The 18,351-nt window shown below is 39.5% G+C and overlaps 1 protein-coding gene across 2 annotated transcripts in view; it reads left to right on the forward strand.

Annotated features, from left to right (window-relative positions):
• The window catches only part of LOC131070450 (uncharacterized), a 250,978-nt gene that overhangs the window by 68,514 nt on the left and 164,113 nt on the right, over positions 1 to 18,351 (forward strand). For both annotated transcript variants that reach the window (XM_058006004.2, XM_058006003.2), the window contains exon 7: positions 9,319 to 9,380. In XM_058006004.2, coding sequence (XP_057861987.2) covers positions 9,319 to 9,380 — 62 coding nt within the window. The remainder of the gene's footprint in view (positions 1 to 9,318; positions 9,381 to 18,351) is intronic.

Below are 18,351 nucleotides of genomic sequence, written 5' to 3' on the forward strand. Positions count from 1 at the left end.
GAAATTGAATTTATGATGCAGATTTGTGTATTTTCTGAGTATTTTCAGAGTTATGGAAAATGATTTTTAGTGGATTTATTCGAATCTCTAGTGAAGGAAAATCTTATTTTTGACTAAGTATAAGAGAGTTTTTGAGTTATAGCACGTAGCGTGGTATTGTGATCACAACCATCCTTGAGATTGAAGAATTTATATACAAGAATCCTTTTTTTTTTCTAAGTATGAGAAAAAAAAAGAGAATGAAATCTTCAAACACTTAGCCATTCGCAGCCCCTATTTTCTTCGATTTACGAATTAATTTCTAACTTAAGTTTCATTGTCTGGTTGCAGATCCTAGGCACTATGAAATTTCAAGTGGATAAAGACGCTCCTTCGGAGTCAAGGATGACTTTGAAGTGGAAGAATGTTAGCGACACCAACCTCGGGCACATCAATCTGAGGGAATTTAAGAAGCGGATGTTTGGTTTGGACAACCTTGTGCCTACCACAATTGCACGAAAGATGATGAAGAATGGCATTGTGCATGCTACTGGTTTTCTCCCCACCATGCAATGCACCGAATTAGTAGTTGAATGTGCTAAGCATTACAACCCCTCCAGTAAGGACATCGTTGCACCTGATGGAAGAGTGCTGGCGAACATCAGTGATGAGGCCATCAGAGAAGCCTTCAGGATCCCAGAGTATTATAACACTGTGTACGTGACCAAGGACGAAGCTGATAGCATGTATCAGGACCACTTGGAGGAGTATGACGCCATCGTTAATCATCCTTGGCTGGATAAGCCAAGGAAAGGCGCCTCCAAACTTCAAAGGAAGAGCTTGGTGAGAGCATGCTTCAAGGAAGACATTGGAGACATGATCGTTCTGCTGAATAGGATAATGTGAAATCCTCAAGGTGCTCCATTCGAGCCCTGGATGTATTATTTCATTAATGAAATAATGAATGGAGTGAAAATGATAGACTGGGCCCGGATGATAAGTGACAACTTGGACAGCCAGATGAGGAACCTAGAAGCAAATAGGACCTTCTTCATGAGCTCGTACCTGTTTTATTCCTTGGCCAAAACCTATAGATACATAGGTCTCACTTGCAGAGGGGAAGTGGGAAACAAAGAAAACCAGTTTCCAGTCTATGATTGTTATCCCCAGCTCCACATGGTAGAAAAATTCCATTTTAAAAGAGTGAATGATACCTTCCTCATGTACATCACACGGACGTTGCAAGGTGGACTGCACCAGAGACTCTCTCAAGAGTCTATGAACTTCATCAATAGATTTGGATTTTGGATATTGGTTATTGGTATATCCAATACCCGAAGTTCACCTACCTCAGAATTCAGGGGTTTACTGGGTCTCCCTATAAGCTTCCAACTTACCCTACCAACCGAGTTGTGTTACTCGAGGTTGTGAGCCAACTGGAGGGGTACATGGCGATTCAAAGAGATAAACAGAAGAAGGCCGAAACTTCCTCTCTCACCATTGGTAATGGGTTGGAAACATGCCCATCGTCACAAGCTGCTGTGATTGCTGAGAAGGAGCTGGCTTGGTATCCCTTTTATCAGTACAAGGCGAGGAAGAATTTTGATCCGTTCCGCAAAATAAAAAGGGTTGAAGGGATGACATTTGAGCACAGAGCTGATCTAGAAGATTATTGGGCTAACGCAGTCGATAGTTTCGAGACCAGGAAGAGATTTTGGTCGAGGATCCCTTTGAGCATGGTAAGAGCGACAGAGGTGTTTAGAGTTGCTGACCAAGTAGAGGACAACCTTGAGCTTCAGCAGCCGGGTTTCGAAAAGATGAAGAATGAACCACTAGCCTTGATAGATTGGGCAGAGGGAGAGAAATTAGATCTAGCAGACCTCATGAGGTCGGTGGTTGAGTATTCTAGGTGGTGGACATCTGAAAGGACAAAGCAATTAAAGTCTAAAGGTGTGGCCTTAACCTATGAATTGATGGGAGTAGATGACTCTTTGTCCTCCAACCCTTGTATCCCTGCAGGTAATGCCCAGAATCCAGAGAGTGTTGGATCTCGGAAGAGGAAGGAGTTAGTTGGAAGCTCCGGAAAGGTCACAAGAAAGAAGATTGTAGGGGAAAGACGGGAGTCCAGCGAAGGTCAGTCCATCCTGAGTGTCGCATCTGTCGTACTTGATCAGAATGCCGATGAGGAGCAGGAGATGGACATATGTATGATTAATAACGAAGTAAGAGTGCCTTCTCCTTCGATCGAGGAGATAATGAAAGCAGTCGTCCAAAGTCCGGACAAAGAGCAAATTGAAACACCTGCATCTCCAGTAATCTTCTTGGATGGTATAGCTATGAATCCAGGAGGGATAGATGATGAGTTTGATCAAAATATCGTAGAGCAATCAACTATCCCTAATTGGCTAATGGAGAGGATAAAGGCTAAGGTCCCCAAGGAAGTCTGTTCTAAAGAGATCACAACAACATTTCTGGAGAAGGTGAATGAGCCAGTCATAGCCAAACCGCCCAAGCCAGCTAGAAAGTTCTCGTTGATTCAGAGAGATAGTGCGGGATTCAGGACAGTTCAAATAGCCGTGTTGAAGGAAGGGAAAACTCGGGACAGTGTTGCCCCAGAGGACTACAAGATCACCACTATAGAGCTGGGTAAGCCCACCCAAGACCAAGAGGTCCAGTACTTTGATGACTCTTGTAACACCCTGAAGGCAAGTTTAGCTCAGGAGAGAGAGAAGAGAAAGAAGGTTGAAGAAGAAAACCAGCAATGGAGAAAGTATGTTCTCCATCTTACCAGGCCACTTAACCATGAGATCTCGGTTACCCCTCCACAGCCTCTTCAACAGGAATCGATGAAGGATTATGAGGATATGAAGGGCACGTTCACACAGGCCAAGGAATGGATTTCAGATGCTTCAGCACATGCTGATATACTGGTAGAAAATTTAGTGTCAGCACATGAGTCGGCCTCCCCGCTGGTCAGCCGTATCTAGGACCTAGCTACCAATTGGGAGGACGTGAAGGAAATTCAAGATGAAATACTTCCGCATCTGAAGGTTATCTGAGGCTTGTCGAAGAGAAGTTTGGTGGATGTAGGTGTCATACAGGCTGGGGATAGGTATGATTTCAATACCTGGTATTATGCCTTGGTCACCCTGATTGAAGTTTTGAAGAAATCCAAGACTAAGTGCTTTGAGACAGAGGAGAGTGTCAGGGAGATCTTGAGCAAGGTGTTTCATGTAGCGTCTGAGATCTGGAAGAAAGAGAGTATAAGGGAGAAGCATTTGCAGGCATAGAACCTGAGAGCCAGGATTTAGTCAAGCTTCTTCAAGGACTCAGGGATGATTGACAAGGGTGATCTTTCGAAGATTGCAAACTTTTTCTTCATTGATGAAAACTTTCTTGCCCAAGCGGTTGAGTGGGAAAGCATCCTTGCCACGTGTACCGATGATGTGGACATCATCGACTTCCAAATTAGCAGCTTGCCAAGTGTCACTATGGAGGAGGTCAGGCTTATTGTGTCTAGGTACATCGAATCTGCGAAAGAGGAAAGTGGACGCTCACCTCAGTGAAATTAGCAGTTGTGCCACATGTCACTTTCTTATTCATTTAAGCTGATAGTGTTTTGGGAAACCCTAATTAGGGTTTATAGCTTTCAATCTTGGCCCTTGATCACTGTTTGATCTTGGCCGTTCATTTATTCTTGAAAAACTATATAAGGCTACCTCCTCTCATTTGGAGAGTGTGAGGTTTTTGATATATTGTTGCATAAGGTCATTTCCAGATAATATATTGCATGTGCGCTTTCTCTTAAGGCTTTGTAATCCCTATTGTTTGAATGATTTGCATGGTTTCAATTTCCTCAACACCTAGTTAAAATTAATTTAGATTTGCTTTCATTGCTGTTAATTTGAAACAATTGACAAAAGAGTGGGACAAGAAGTAAAAAAGAGGACCCAAGGTTTTAAGGACCAATTATTGGATTAGTTTATTATTTGTTATAAAGATTTAAACTGATTTAGATGCTCATAAAAAAAGGATTTTATTCAAGAGGCATGGTTTGAGGTGCAGTGTGATAGAAATGAGGTCACACTTCTTGTTTTTGAGAAATGTGATGAAGAGCCTGACATTTACAAATCTTATATCACCTTTGAGGAATTATTGGAGACATTTGAAGAAAATAGAAGAGAAAGAAGAGAGGAGCTAATGAAGAAAAAGGAAAGGTTAGAATCAAAACCACAAGTAGAGGCTAAGGAAGAAATCAGAAGTAAGAAGTACAGACAAAATCAGAGCCACAAGACTTTGGTATGGAATGGAGCTTTGAGAAGTAAGAAAAGATATGTTTTATTGACTTTTAATTATTGCATATGTCAGCAATATATTGATGAAGTCAAGAAGGAAAAATAATCACTTGTTGGATGCAAGAAGCCCAAGCTGTAAAATGTATCAAATCATGAACTATTCAGCAATTGTGCGAAGGGTAAGTCGTTGTTGTATGTCACTGATTTTCAGAGTAGCAATGTGGATGCGCATGCCTTAGAGGAGAATGTTTTAATTGATAGTAACTTGGGAATTTTAAGTCACAAGGATGGAGGTGTTGAGGATGTCTCAACAATTTCTAATTCAGCAAAGGAGGGTGAGGGCCTTTATTACAGCCCAAGGTATGCAAAGGATGGTTATATTTCAAATTTATTGCTCTATACCAAAGAAACAGAAGTCTGGAAAAAATCGCGATTGCTCGCGATTAATCGGGAATTGCCCGAGAAGTCGATCTTTTCCCCAATTTCTTTTCAAAAAATTGCATTTTTTGATTCAACGATTTTCAACGATTATTACGCGTTTAAATCGCGTTTAAATCGTAGAAAGTGCGAAACCCTAAAATCAACGAAAAACAAAAGGAAAAAAAAACCGCGAAACAAAGAAAAAACCCTTGTGCTACATACCCAAACCATAGCTAGTCGGGAAACAACAGAAAAACGATGCAGAAGAGTTTCAGAAAGTGGAAAAAAACTATGGCTAAAAGTATCGACCAAAAATCTTCAAAATTTAAACCTAATATGAAGCCCACTTGTGCGACGGATTCCACCCACGTTTGCACATCAGAAGCCAACTGTATTATTTATAATACATAGGGATTTTATTATTTGTTTAATGTGATGTCATTTGCATTCCATCCCATAAATGAATATATGGAGCCATCAATATATTATATATTTTATAATTTATTTTTATCAAATGTATAAAAATGTTTATTTTTATAGTGTTCATATGCATTGGTTTTTTAAGCTATTTTAAAATAATTTTTTTTATACATTTGATAAAATAAAATTTGATGAAATTTAGTTGATCTCATGATTTATTAATATTGAATCAAATTTTTAAATCTGATGAATTGCAATCATGCAATTTTATCAAACTTCACATATAATTTTAAATATATATTTTTATTATATTGATATGCATTTTTATTATAATTATTAAAAAATCATTATTATTAATTATATTTATTAAAACAAATAATCATTGAAAATCAAATGAGATTACATCCTTTCTTAGATCGAATGTCTTTACTTGTTATCCATATGTGATCTATAGACATATCTTGACCAACAAATATTTGTTACAATTATTTAAGTTTATCTTCAATTGAATCCTCCTCCTTGCAAGCTTATAGTTGCACCCAATAAACCATGTAACATGTAGCAATTTTACACCTCATTTATACTGAATATAATATCTCCATCTTCGAGCACATTTCCCAAAAGTATGATCACCATTCCTGCAAATTATGTGGCTTTTTCCATCTTTTCATCTATATTTTGTGCCTGCTTCTTTGTGCATTTGACTATCAAACCAGGACCTTCTAAACCCAAATACATCTGATACCCATAAGACTCTAAGATATTGATATTGTATAATATATCTTGATACCTTTCTGGTTTCACCGAAGTTACTGCGATTACATATATTAGCCTTGTTTATAGTAAGTATTTCTTTATTACTGCGATTACATATATTAGCCTTGTTAATGGTAATACAGTAATACTTATCTGTATTACTGTATTACTATTCAACACGTGTCTACTAGTTCTCCAAATTGGGCACAGTGAGTTCAAAGACTAACTGTATAAAAATTTAAAGATTGTTTTGAATTAAGCTAATTTTTATACATATTGTATAACAATCTACATGTATAAAAATCTACATAACTGATGCTTTTACAATATAGATGCTTTTATACATAATTAAAAATTGTAGATGCTTTTATAATTTTTATACATATGAATGCATAACTTAGATTTAAATATGTCTACATGTATAGATTTAATTACAATTTTTATACAATTTTTAATTACAACTTTTATACAATCTAATAAAAATTATGTATAGATTTAATTACAAGAATCTTGTATATATGCTTGTATAGATTCTTGTAATTAAATTTAATAAAAATTAAAAAAGTAAATCTAATAAAAATTATTTTTATATATAGATGTTTGTACATATAATTTTTATACAATCTAATTAAAATTAATTTTATTTATAGATGTTTGTATAGATGCTTGTTCTAAAAGTAAATCTAATTGACATTTTGACATCTATTACAATCTAGAATTATTTATGTTGTGGTATGTTTTTTTCAATGTACTCGGTGATATGAATATAAACAACGAAAATCTATTTTCCACAATTCATGTGTTGAAGTGTCTATTTTATTTGCCTACAATATCTCTATGCTATGGAAATGCCCTAAAATATATAAAAAAAGTAGTTTTTGATTGTTTTTCTGCTATTTTTTACGTTTTTTTGTAAATCTGATTTTTTGCCGATTAATTCCCGATTTTTTGAAAAAATCTTATACTTTTGTTTTGCCAATTAATTCCCCAAACGATTAATGTTTCTTTTCTCTATACTATCATTACAAGATTCTTGTCATCATGGAAATCATTCTAAAAGAAGTTATAGGATGAAGGATACAACTTGCAACATAGGGCATACAGATTCTTTAATCCAAGTTCAAATTTGTTTTTGCAGATGGTATTCTGGTGTTTTTTTGAGGTACACAAAATTAAAGGCTTTGATGAAATCATTGTCACTATTTCTAGTGAACTCTTTATCTCATGCATTTGGATAGAAGGAAAGTTGATGTAAAGTCATATAAGATATGCTATGGATTCTAAGAAAGTTGTGAAGGAACAATGCTTATGGTTCATAGGTCATTTCTTGGAGTCAAGTTCTACACTTGTAGACAAGGCTATGGATTATGGCCTAATGGAGATAGTGACATTTTCTGGGGCATTGAGATAGATGTCATTTTGATAATCAAGAATTTTTGACCAAAGATGGTATGATGTTTTTGGTATTAAGCTGAAAACAGGTCTGCCACCCTTGATATATGGAGGAGGATTCACAAAGGATGAGATACTACAAGACAGCTTCACCATTCGTTGCATCATGAGGGCACAACAACTTGTCATCACATTGGGCGGATGCAAGGTTCTCAATAATTTCTGTCACTGGTTTAGAAGAGAGCAGCATAGTATTGGACATGCAATGGCTACATTTTGATGGAGAGTTCACTGTGGATATGAAATCCAAGGAAAAAAGATGTAGTTCTTTGAGGCATCAAAGATGGAAAGTGGATGGAACATCAATTGGGCATAACCACAACTTCATCCACAGAAGAGATACTTGATCATGATGACTTCGGTTTATTTTAAATCAGCGTAATGATGTTTGATGATATACCTCTAGGATTTCCATTGAGTAGAAAATTTCATCAATAGAAAGGGAGAAGACATGTTGGAGATGCCTTCCCTAGTGAAAAAGTAATTGACACCACAAAAAGGTTTCATGAAGGGCTTCATAATAATATCAGAGTAGCACACTTAAGCTTGGTGGAACAGTTTCAAATTCAGATATGTTTGCAAAAGATTACAAACAAGGCATAATGGGGAAGAGTAGTGATAGCATATTGCAATTATGTTGCAAAGGAAGCATATCAGGGACAAGTTTTGTGTTCCCAAGATGGAAGAGTTCATATGCTACGAGTTCAACTTATGAGAGAGGCTTACAACTCCAAGTTAGCTTATGTTTTTTTTATTATTGTTTGTAAGGCTGGCAGTTCATTTCAACCTTAAGATATTTTATGAAAGTCTGGATGGAGCTCCTAGAATGGCACTTAATGAGAAGGTCTACTGTAATGTATTTGTTGTTGAAATTTAAGTCACACACTAATCAATGATCTAAAATGTTTATTACAAATTTTTATATTGTAATTATAACTCTTTTTCTGCCTAAGATCTGTAGTGTAAGAAGGCCTGCATATAACAGAGAAATTTTGAAATAGTGAGAAGAGACAGAGTAAAGAGGAGAAAGTCCAAAATATATGAGTTCTTGTTGCTGGCAGCCAACTCTGTTTATGTTTGAAAGAGTTGCAGGCTTTGTGGTTGTAGTGCACGTGACAGACTAGAAAGTGGTGAGAGGAACACATGGTGATATACACCATATTATAAGATAAGACTATTCTAATTTTTATCAATAAATATTAAGCTATTACATATATTTAATTATCACATAGCACTAACATATAATCTAGTTATTGAATTCCATTATCAATCTGTACATCTTGTAGTTGATGTTTCTAGCGAATTCATCGTAAATGTACATAGTGGGATACTTTGTATACTCTGTGGGAAGACCAGTTAACATAACAAACAAGAGAGGAAATGAGGCATTCTGAGAGTGCATAACATTAGAAGCCAATGAATAAAAGAAAAATTGCCCAGAATCATTATATTGAAGGTACAAGCAGTTCAAGACTATATTATACAAGAAGCCAAAGAATCAAGCCAAACTCAATCAGGCAGTAGAAGTCATATTGCCATGGAATAAAAACGTAAATTACTTGATATGCCTTTGTAAATTACTAAATAGCTTGAATGTAGATTGATTGAATAGCAAGCACAATCCGTTATGCACTGTTAGAAATATAAAGAATTGTTGAAATTATATTTGAAAAAACTTAGAGAATTATATAAGAAAAACAATGAAGAGACAAGCATGTTAAATAAATATTGCCTATTTTCAAAGCCTAAAAATATCCCGATGGTTGCATCTGTACCAAACAGAACTTAAAATGAAAGTTTTTGTTGACCACATAGAGGTTCAGATTATTTTCTGATCTGCTTCTTCATAACCTTGTGAATCTCCCTCAAGTGTTGTAAGAATTGAAACCCAAATGTGAAGTAAGATTCGGCAGTATGTTCTCATGTTCACTTTGTAATGATCATATTCCAGTTAAACTGACAGTTCTTTTCATGCCATTGTTTGACTATTTTTCAGGTACTATACAAGCACAAAATTGTTATCTTTGGGGGTTTCTATGACACCTTAAGAGAAGTGAGGTCGGTATTTCTAGGATATTATGCTTTAGTCCTATTATGAGCAATCAAAATGGTGTCATATGGTGTTTGCATTGTGCTCTAATTTTATGTTTTGAAATTATCTTCTTGCACATTTTACTTTTTATTCTATTTTTATAGTATTCAATAATTCTAATATTTTCACAGTACAATTGTTGCTTGCTTTATAAATAAAACTTAGGTGTTTTCTTTTTATTTGTTTAACAATTTAATTACTGGGGTGTTAATGACCAGAAATTTCATTGACTGGGGTGTTAATGACCAGGAATTTCATTGGGGCTATAAGGACATTTACTAAATTCATTATTACTACACAAACAAAATTGCCATCCGTTAAACATTTCTGGTCTATTCTACGTGTCTAAATACCTTAAAAGCATGGGCTAGGATCATTGTCGTCTTAACGTTGCGTTCTTGATTTCCCTTTATGTGTTAATCCTCGCTAGATTTTGACTCCAAAATATGTTTAAGAGTATAAAATGATGCCTTGGTTCAGGGAACCTTGGGATCCCTATAGTTTGGAGTTTGACATCCATCTTGTAAGGTTGCTGGCCCAAGTCAATAGTTTGCCTTAATCAATGACCTTAGTATTTACGTTGATAAAGGCCAACACAAAGGTCAAGTCACTTAAGAGCCTTGCACCATGGCATCTCGCTAGAAAGAAGTACAACCATATCTTTAAGAGGTGCTTGACACTGGAGGCTTTTGTGGTTGTTTACAAGATGAATTCAATTTCCCTTAAACTTTCCCTCTCTTTTGTCAAGGACCTTTGCTAGGGGAGTCTTGGATAAGCAGGGACTTCTGCAAGAGATTGTTTCAATATTTTCTATGGGTTCTGCAAAAAATCAGAGAGTAACAATAACCATCCCATCAAACTTAAAGCGCAACTTCCCCAAAAATCAACACAGTCCTCAGTTGTGCTTCCCTATACCAGAAAACGATTAGGATACCTCAACTGCATCTTTAAGAAACAAGTCAGTGCCAAATTGAAGACACTTTTATTTGATTTGGAGGAACTACTTATCATTAATCCATCCAAAAAGAAGCGCAGTAATATAAAATAACTGTTTACCACAAATGGAATGACAGTGAGGCAACTACATTCATGACAATAGAAGCTCAATCATTCAATGCATTCGTGACAATTGAGGCAACTGCTATTTTCCCCTATTTTTAGACTAGTGAAGCTAAAAAAAGTAGTGGTGCGCATGTGCAATGAAAACGGGTGTGGGGAGTTTGTTGGAAAATCACACCATCTTAGTCTGAAAATCATGCCATCTATTTTAGGCATAGTGTGTGACGGTTATAGGGGGGAGTCATTCTGATCTGTGGGCAGGAGATGCATGCTTGAGACGGGGGGAGGATTCAACTTTGTCAAAGATACTATAATTGCTCATCTTGCGATGTGATTAAAGGTTTACAATTGAAAGCCTTATGTCTGAATGGTGATATCGATGGGAGTCAATCTGCATGATGAGAAGAGGTCGTTTAGCTTCTATCCAATTCGGTAGAAGAATTGGTGATAACACTTTGGACCTTGAATCTTGGCTTAATTCTGGCTAGTATTCTTTACATTTGTCCTTTGTAAACTGTTTGTGCATGTTGCTAAATGGAAGCTATGCTTATGATTTACAAGGAATTTGAAGATTAAATTGTTCGCTTCAGTAAATTCACTGTCTAGACCTATATGCAAGGATCAAAATTTCGAAGGAGTTTTAAATATTTTCTTCTTATCTTTCTTTTGGAAGAAACCTTGCATCTAACTAGCTATCATGAATTCTTTAGAAGTATTTTTTTTGCAATCTAGTCACCTCATAAGAGATGTGTTTATTTTGTCGATATGTTGTCATGCCTTATCTGTGCTTTAATATAACCGCATGAATGTTTTCCATAATCATTAAGTAAAATACAATCCAAGGTCATATTGCTTAATCTTTTCTTGCTAAACTTGTAATTACCTTCCTCTTCTCAACTGAGTTTTGCTTGGCGAGAGATGATGCAATGGCACAATATTGAATTGAGATTTGATGTGCAATTGTTTATTACATATTTCCCTTCTTATCTTTTAATTCATGTGTACTCTTATCCTGATCTAATCACCCTTACTGGCATGGAAAGGCAGTCACCTTTGCATGGAAGTTGCTGAAGTCTTATGTCAAGTCCGGTATTATTTCAACCTTTAATCACTGTGCATGCTTTTACTTCCACATCTTCTCACTTCAGATGCACATTTTCCTCCCTAGTTTTCCTTAAGCTCACGAAGAGCATCTTATGTTTGTTTTGGTCCATCAATTAAATACTCGATGTGAAAGACGGATCTCAATTTTTGAAGGTTTATCTTGTAAAGATATCAACCAATCTGTTCATACTGTTAAAGTTTAAGCAATATCAATAGCGAGTCTTTATATTGCATCGTAAATGTCTAACTAGAAATATAAGTAAAACATATTAATTAGCTTCAAGAGTGTCATTTTGGAAAACCCTAAGATAAGGTGTGATCGTTAGGGCCCTTAAATGAATATAACTAGAGGATATTAAAATTACGTAAGTTAGATCTTTTTGAAATGAATATTATTCATATCATTTGTGATTCTTTATTATTATTCTATACAAAAGATGCATATTGTCTTGAGAGAACAAAGTATAGGAGACCTCTTTTGTTTCAATACAGGAGTAAGATATTAAATATCTAGAATAATACCAAGTCGACCCATGATAGTTTTGGTATCCACGATAGGATTGAATAACAAGACAATAGCTAACCAAAGTAAATTAATAGAATAGTTATGTCAAATTTGGTAGGAAGCTATATGAGCCGATTTATATATTTATTTTACTTAAGAGATAATTGTTTAGGCTTCAATTGTGACAATACATAATAATCTTATCTTAAATTGTTCGCTAAACCATATGCCTAGTAGTAGAGATAGTCAGAGTCATTGCTCTAAAAGGAAAAGAGAATACTTTTATTAAGACTATTATGAGAAAAGTTATTATGTTATCTAATGTGTCCAATGCGAAACCTTAATTGCATCAAGAGTTGTATAGGTCAATAGGAAGATGCATTAAGGAAGATTAAGATAGAATTATTCCTTCATGTTTAATTAAAGCTTGGATCTGATTTATCATTCACTCCAAGATGTATCGATGGATCTTTGTTTAAGACAAAATATAGTTGATATTACTTTTAGCTCAAAGTAACTTTTATTCTATTTCATACGTATATTTTGATACTATGCACTATAAGTAAGTAGATTTCATATATTACCATAGAAATAAGAAGTTGGTATTATATTATATTGATATTATTTCTTTCCAACATGTATTGCAATGCTACTTTGTGTAAAGCTTTTGAGCTTGTAAGAGATTAGATCCTTGTATCTTCAATGTGTTACAATCTAGACCTAGTATAAGAAATAAACCTAGGGTTGGGTAAGAAATTAGTGTTTGGAACCATCTTGAATAAACAAGTCTAGATTGTGGGGAGCAAGGGTAAGTATTATTAGCAATGAAAACAACTTTATCTACGATGTTGTGATATTTTGGAATAAGTTGTGTTAGAAAGGCAAGATGAATTATCTATTAAATTATAGAAAATTGAACACTATCTTTTTGTGACTTCTGATGTGTGTCATAGCCTAAGTACTCAAATGTGTCATTTTTTTCTACATACGTAGACATGTTCTTTAATGACTCTTGAATTGATGATATGGATTCATTAGAATAGTTGTGAAAGATGTTGTTTTCACCTCTTGATAAGAAGGCCAATATAGATCGATGCACTTATTTGTTCTTGTATACACTTATAAGCCCTTGTGTGCATTTGTAAGTTCACATGTGTTCTTATCTGCTCTTAATACTCATGTAGCTTCTGTTTGTTTATGTATGCATGAATGCATTTGTTTGCCCTCTCGGGTAAACGGTTAAATGCAGAAAGTAAATGCACAGAACATAATGGAAATACATTAAATAACCAGTCTCTATGTTAATTCAACAGTCCATGTACATCAAGTGCTTATAACATTACATTTGACACGACTATCCTGATGATACTTCGAAGAAAAGGTACACAATATATAATACCCGAAGGGGTGCGACACAACCGTTGCGACTCCAACTACCTACCCGTCGGCCAACTAACTGACCGCCGTAACTCATTATTACCGACGACAACATAAACATAATATAGCAACATAACATAATGATTATTCCCGGCAACATCATCCCCCCCAAGAAAAGAAGTCGACTCCGATGACTTAATACAAAATAGAGATGAACGGCAGGAACTACTGACGCCAGTCGGGCCCGGATCTTATACACTTGCTGCGTCCTCTCCTGAAAACCCTTTTCTGCTACCATCCAATGCTCAAGTGCGGATTTCACCAATATTGCTTCCTTTGCCATCACAGTCCTCCTGTGCTTAACCCAAACTTGTCTGCAAAACACGTTTTTCAGTCTCAGCTTCCACCAACTGCTACTCAATTGATACTATCTCCCTAGCCAATTTGTCCTCGATAGCCACCCGTGCTGCTCTCCTGGCATCCAACTCCTGGGTACGCTGAACTAAGTCTAACGCGACTTTTGCCTCCAACCTGGTAGTCAGCTCCTCCCGAGCCCTCTGTGCATCCACCAAGGCAACCTCACGTCCAGTCGAGACATACTCCGAGTTCCTCAAAGCGTACCAGTCATGCCTGGAGGTGGCCACAATCCGCTGGCACAAATGCTAGGAGACACCTCAAATCCTCCATCACACTCCCCAAAGGCCAAAAACTGAACTGAATAACTCCCTGGTGTCATACAACTGCGCGGACCTGCAATGCCTTCCCTCAAACTCTGTTTGTTCCCAACCTCCAAATCCGTCTCCCTCTACGGCTTATGGCTTCCCCGCCAATTTCTCACAATACGGAAAACCACAGAACATAATGGACTTCTGTAGCTCAAAATAAACTGGGTGTCTGGGGGCAACGCCCCCAGTGGGGTCGAGGGGCAACGCCCCTCGTGGGGTTTGGGGCAGCGCCCCAGCGGGGTCGAGGGGCAGCGCCCCTCGCGGGGTCCTAGGGCAACGCCCGCCGCCAACACCAATTTACAACCCTCAGAACCATACGAAAGTCCATGGCGCACAACATTTCTGTGATATTCTATGATGTCAAAACCCTTCTTCTACACTCCAATATTTTCAGTGTCTAGGCTCTAGATGTCATCGAATCATTTTTCAATCCGTCGTTTTTTTTTTTTTTAAATTTTTGGCACTGTAATGTCCCCGATGGCACCCCGGCCATACAACCTCCCTGTACGGTCAACAACAGCATTGGCACCTCCGATCGTGCGGCCACCTTCCCAATCGTGCAGCCACCTTCCCGTGCGGCCTACACCCCTCCACCGTACGGCGGACCATGACGGCTGCGCGGCTGTGTGGGGGTTTATGCTGGGTGTGCGGTTGATTCATGTCGCGGCAACAACCTTCGGTGGCTCCCACCGCACGGTGTGACCGCCGCACGATGGTGTCACCGTCGGTGGTTCCACCGCACGGTGGCGTCACCGTCGGTGGTTTCACTGCACGGTGGGGTCACCTTGGTGGTTTCACCGCACGGTGGTGTCACCTTGGTGGTTTCACCGCACAGTGGTGTCACCTTGGTGGTCCCACCGTACAGTGGCCATTTTTCTTTTTCTTTTTTTCTTTTTTTTTCATTTTGTACCATTTTTTTATTTTTTATTTTGACCGTACGGTCGCTGTCGTACGACGGTACGGTTTTTTAATTTTTTCTTAAATAAATTTTTGATCGTTCGGTCGCCTGCCATACGACCGTACGTTTTTTCTTTCTTTCTTCCAACCGTACGGTCATCTGCCGTACGGCCCCGTAAGGTGGTGTTTTTTTTCCGCAATTTTTTTTTTTTTTTAAATTTGAAATTGTCTAAAGAGTCTTCGGCTCGGGTCCCCTGTCTCTGGGATCGCCCTTCATCCTTCTCGGTTTTCCTCGCCCAAAAGTCTCCTTTTGTCCCGTGCCTCTCAAGTCCCCTGCCCGGCCTCTTAGGTCCCCTTCCCGGCCTCTTAGGTCCCCTTCCATCCTCTCGGGTCCCCCTTCGGGCTCTCGGGTGTCCGTCTGGCCTCTCGGGTCCCCTGCGCGCTTCGCGTGGTAGGGTTTCAATTTGGGCCTATTGGTGGCAAGTTTATTTTCCATGGCCATCCGAAGACCTGGAACCACAAATTCTACAGGGACCACGACCTCCTTCCCGTACATAAGAAGAAGAAGGATAATAAAGATTTTGAAGACTGCGGTCTTCCATACAGGGTTCCAATCGTGGCCAACACTCTTCGGATTATCTACGTTGCCAGGGTTTGGGGCGTCTCCCTTCCAATATTCTTTGTATTCTGGCAGGTACACCTCTGTTGGTTGCTCTGGTTCCTCTACTTCGAGCCTGTAGCTTTGGAACATTTTGTAATCCTCCATTTGCCGATGGAAGAGCACGTTAAATGAGCATACCTCATCTTCAGAACATCCCTCCAATTCGAGCACCCCTTCACTATTCAGCTCCATCGCGTTCTTGCCCTTGCTTTCATTGGGACCCCCCTTCCCCTTTATTAGAGTCCTCTGAGTCCGAGTCTGAAGAGGCGAGCTCTTCGCCGACATCTTGGGTGTGTAGTTCAATGGTATATTTCCGCCCTCCCTTCTCCATGGAAAGTGTATTTTTCTTCAAGTTGTGGTTTACCCTCGCATTGATCAACCACGCTCTCCACGGGATAGCGTCATAGCCTTTGTTCTTCGAAGGAATAACCACGAAATCTAACAAGAATGGTTGCGTACCAATTGTCACTTGCTAGGCCATCAACAAGCCGAGTGGCTTAATGTCGTGTTGGTCCGCTCCCACCAGGTTGAATGTGGGTGGCCACAAGGTGGGCTTCCCCAGCCGCTTCCATGTTTCTTCTGGTAGTACATTCACCCCAGATCCCCCGTCCACAATGGTGTCCTTCAGAATGGTCCCACGGATACCCATTTCTACCACAGCTGGGTATCTACCACTACTCAAGGCTAGTAACATCGGGTCAGTCAAAGGGCTGACGGAAACCTCCACCTGTGGTGTACTCTTCGAAGCAGTGCCGGGAACCCCTACCTATGGTGCACTCGACGATGCGGTGGCGGGAACCCCTACCTGTGGTGCACTCGACGATGCGGTGCTTTGCACATTGGTGAGGATGGCAGTCCTCAATTGTGGCATAGAGTCTAGAAGGTCTTTTACCTTTATTGGCACCTCCATTTGCAAGATTTGCCCAATGATGTTATTTTCCGCTTCCGTACGGGATGATGTACTCGCCACCTCGTTGTCCCGTCGTTCGGTTGTCATCTCACGTTCAATATTGGCCTTTGCCTCCCGTAATCTCTCCTTCTCCGTACGGGGGTCGGGATAAGTGGCTTTTTTCGTCTGGGCGCGGGTGATCGCCAGTACTTCTTTCTCACCAGTCTTCTCAGCCTTCTCAATGTTGAGGAGATTAACCCCTGCCTGCGGGCAATTTGCGTCCTCATGGTCGCCTGGTCCACACCAACGGCAGAGGTGCCGAGGGGTGGCTTCCTTCGTGCAATCACGGGCGAAGTGCCCCCACTGATTACAGGCCCTAAATTGGATAATTGGCCGGCCCTTGGCGTCATACTGGATATGGCTTCCGTCATTGTTATTGTTGCTATTCCTTCCGCCGTCGCGTCTGTTGTCTCGGTATCCTCCAGATGATGTTGTTGTGTTAGTATGTTGGCCGGTACCCGCTGGTGCGGATGTTGTGGCCTGCTCTGTGAACAGCACCTGGTTCATTTGCGTACCTCGGGTTTTCATGTTGTATGGGCACTCCTTGGTGGAGTGTCCCATCACTTGGCAAATCTCGCAGAATGCCTTCTTTTGGCAAGTACCCATTGTGTGCCCTTCCTCTTTGCACTCAGTGCACCATATGTCCCCTTCGTTTCGACCAGTGCTTCTCATTATTTTGAATTCCTTTCTCATTCGCTCCATGTCTTTCTGGAGCGCTTGCACCCGTTTGCCAGCCTCGTCGTCGCTGCTGCTTTCCTGTGAAGAGTCATCGTCCTCGGATGAGGATTTATTACTTTTCTTCTTCTTTGATGTTTTGTGTTCGCTCTCCAGGTTCATCGCCCTATTATAAGCATCATCATATGACGTCGGGGGTACAATTTTCATCTTCCTCCGTAGGGAGGATTTCAACCCTTCAACGAACCATCGTTTCTTCAATCCATCTGCGGGTTGGCTTTCCATTTTACCCAAGAGTTCTTTTAGCCTTCGACTGTATGCCCGTACTGTCTCCTTGGTACCTTGTTTGGTACTGTATATCTCCGTTACAATTTCATTGTCATCATGGAGCAACCGAAACTCCCCCGTGAATTCCTTCTGTAGATTGGCCCACGTGGCCACTTTTTGCTTGTCCACATCGGAGTACCAATCTTTGGCAACTCCTCGTAACGTGGCTGGGAACTGCTGTACCCAGTCATCCTGGTCTGTTACTCTGTTGGCGGACCAAATGGTTTCACATGTACGACAGTGCCGTAAGGGGTCTTCCTTGCCCTCCCCTGTGAACTTTGGCAATTTTTGTTTACTCGCCATCCCACTGCTGGGTCTCGCTCCTCTAATTCCTTGTGTGCTTGTACCTGGCGATCCTTCGCCTCCTGCAACTGAACCTCCACTCGTGGGTGCTCCGGAAAAAGTTGCTGACACCAAACCAAAAAAATTGCCTCCCGTACGGTACCCTTGTGCTCCCTCGGCACCTTCGGTCGTACCGTCACCTTCCGTTGTCTCCCTCCGGTTGTCCTCTGAAATGGACAAATTCTTTAGCAAGTCTTTGGTATCGTCGATCAGGTTTAGACTTCGCCTTGTTTGTTCCACCAACTCTTCGCGGCTTCTTACCCTACGGTGGTATTCTGGCGAACTGTAGAGTTCTCCTTCGGCACCCTCCGTGACT

Source organism: Cryptomeria japonica, chromosome 3, assembly GCF_030272615.1.
Source record: "Cryptomeria japonica chromosome 3, Sugi_1.0, whole genome shotgun sequence".
Lineage (NCBI taxonomy): Eukaryota > Viridiplantae > Streptophyta > Pinopsida > Cupressales > Cupressaceae > Cryptomeria > Cryptomeria japonica.